The sequence below is a fragment of the Pundamilia nyererei genome, unplaced genomic scaffold, assembly GCF_000239375.1.
Source record: "Pundamilia nyererei isolate P.nyererei 1_Seehausen unplaced genomic scaffold, PunNye1.0 scaffold02602, whole genome shotgun sequence".
In the NCBI taxonomy this organism is placed as follows: domain Eukaryota; kingdom Metazoa; phylum Chordata; class Actinopteri; order Cichliformes; family Cichlidae; genus Pundamilia; species Pundamilia nyererei.
The window spans coordinates 1-2101 of NW_005190003.1; the positions used below are offsets into that span (position 1 = coordinate 1).

The 2101-nt window shown below is 45.0% G+C and overlaps 1 protein-coding gene across 2 annotated transcripts; it reads left to right on the forward strand.

The window, feature by feature from the left end:
* The first annotated feature begins 117 nt into the window (after positions 1–117).
* On the forward strand, positions 118–2095 carry thap1 (THAP domain containing, apoptosis associated protein 1). Of its 2 annotated transcripts, none has more exons than XM_005755708.1 (3): positions 118–326; positions 1062–1254; positions 1453–2095. In XM_005755708.1, the coding sequence occupies exons 1-3, from the start codon at positions 256–258 to the stop codon at positions 1873–1875; spliced, it is 687 nt and encodes a 228-aa protein (XP_005755765.1). In that variant the 5' UTR covers positions 118–255; the 3' UTR covers positions 1876–2095. The 2 variants fall into 2 exon arrangements, with proteins under 2 accessions (XP_005755765.1, XP_005755766.1); XM_005755709.1 differs by having other exon boundaries at positions 1456–2095.
* The last annotated feature ends 6 nt before the right edge of the window (positions 2096–2101 follow it).

The following is a 2101-nucleotide window of genomic DNA, read 5'->3' on the forward strand; positions in this document are numbered from 1 at the left end:
ATATATATATATATATATATAATTGATGTTCTTTATCAAATTTGTCTCCCCCTGGTGGACTTCTTGAGATATTATAGGAAAGTAACGACAGAAAGCTCCACCAATTAGAGGCGGGGATGCCGGTCAGGTGACTAATTCTTCGCCGCCATCATTGTTAGTGGCAGTGAAGCTTGTGTGCAGGGTGACAAGAAGCACCAGCGGAGCTTCGTGGAGTTCTGGTCCGGCTGTGAGTGAGTGTTGTCTGGATATTCAGCCATGGTTCAGACGTGCTCAGCGTACGGCTGTAAGAACCGCTACCACAAAGACAAAGAGATTTCTTTCCACAAGTAAGTTAAGTGCCAATGTGTGTCTGTGTGTTTCAGCGAGCTGGGTAGCATTAGCAGTCCTGACATGGTGGTTGAGCAACGTCCACCAGCCTGCGTTCACTAATCTGCCTCATTAAAGATTAACTGCTCTTCCTCAACAGTACAAAACATGTGGAGTAGGACACGGAACATTTTACGTGTTTGCAGGTTTCATTGCTAAAATCCGGCTACATAAAAGTCAACAGATGCTATTTTTATTTGATGAAATCAAATGTTTTTATCAAGTCTAAAGTCACAAGTTTCTCTATAGTGGCTATACCGAGGCACAAAAATTTAGATATTACTAGAACTTCACGGCTATTTCGCTTTTTTGCAAGCCGAAGTTATCAGCACGGAACACATTTACTTATAAAGTCTTGCAGTTATATTCTTAAATATGTTTGACTTTCCGTAAATAAGGGGATAGTGAATTCCTCCAAATTTAACTGGAGTTTGGATTAATGTGTTTATGCTTACTGCCGGGAGTTAATGCGCATTTCTTTAGTCCCCAACTTTAGTCTCAAAACAAGTAACAGAAAGGGTTAACGCTTCAGTTTTGTTTTGTTTTTTTGTTCTGTTTTTTACCAAAGACATAAAGTGTACTTCATAAGCAACTTAAACTAATTATTACATTAAACTGATAACAGAAAATAATCCCCAAATCATACAGAAGCGTTTTGACGTTTCTGTGTATTATTATTATCACTTGTTTGCCAGGTTTCCTCTGGCCCGTCCAGATATCTGCTGTAAATGGGTGGCTGCGATGAGGAGAAACAACTTCAAGCCAACAAAGTACAGCAACATCTGCTCCCAGCACTTCACCGAAGACTCCTTCAAGAGGGAGTGCAACAACCGTGTGCTGAAGGAGAGCGCTGTGCCGTCGCTGTTCACCTTCAACCTCAGCATCAAGGTGACCTAACTAAAGCCGGCAGGGCTTTATTTTTCCAGGAGTCTCCCAAGAGTTTCCAGTCACATTTCTTTATTTCAAGATAAGAGCACAGATCTGAGAGACAGCTCAAACTAAGCAGATAGTTTAGGTAAGCTACATAAGTAGATCAGGTTAACTTCAGTTAGGTAGCAATTAGTTAACTCGTGTTTTTCTCTCTAGCAGTCAGAGTCCCTGGAGGATCCCTTCCCATCTGAGAACCTCTTCCCGCTTTCTCTGCCTCTGACCTCTGAACCAGCGGAGGAGGAGGAGCCTGAGAGCAACTCGCTTGACACCTGCAGCGTCGCGATGACAACGACCTCAACGACGACGGCGGTCTCCTGCGACCACAACTACACAGTAGAGGACTCGGCGCAGCAGAAGAGGCGCATCGAGCTGCTGGAGGAGCAGGTGGAACATCTGAGGAAGAAGCTGAAGACGACGCAGCAGAAGTGTCGGCGGCAGGAGAGGCAGCTCAAGAGGCTGAAGACCGCCCGGGAGGCGGCACCCAGGATGGCCCGTCAGTCGGCGCCGGAGCCGGGCTTCAGTGAGGGATATGTGATTTTGCCGAAACACATCTACCACAGTTTGAAAGGCATCGAGTGAGGCGGAGTGGAGAAGTTTCATCTGCTGCTGAACTGAAGGACACAAATATTCACACATCTTTCTGTTTTTGTCTTTGTTTTCTAGAGCTCGGGCTGCACTTAAATGACTTTTTAAAGCTTTAGGTTTTGGTTTGGTTTCAAGAGCCAACAGCTCTTCATACTTGATGCACACAGACTGATGGTTCTTGTCACTCTGAGGAAAACAAAGCACAGTTATGCCCCCCCCC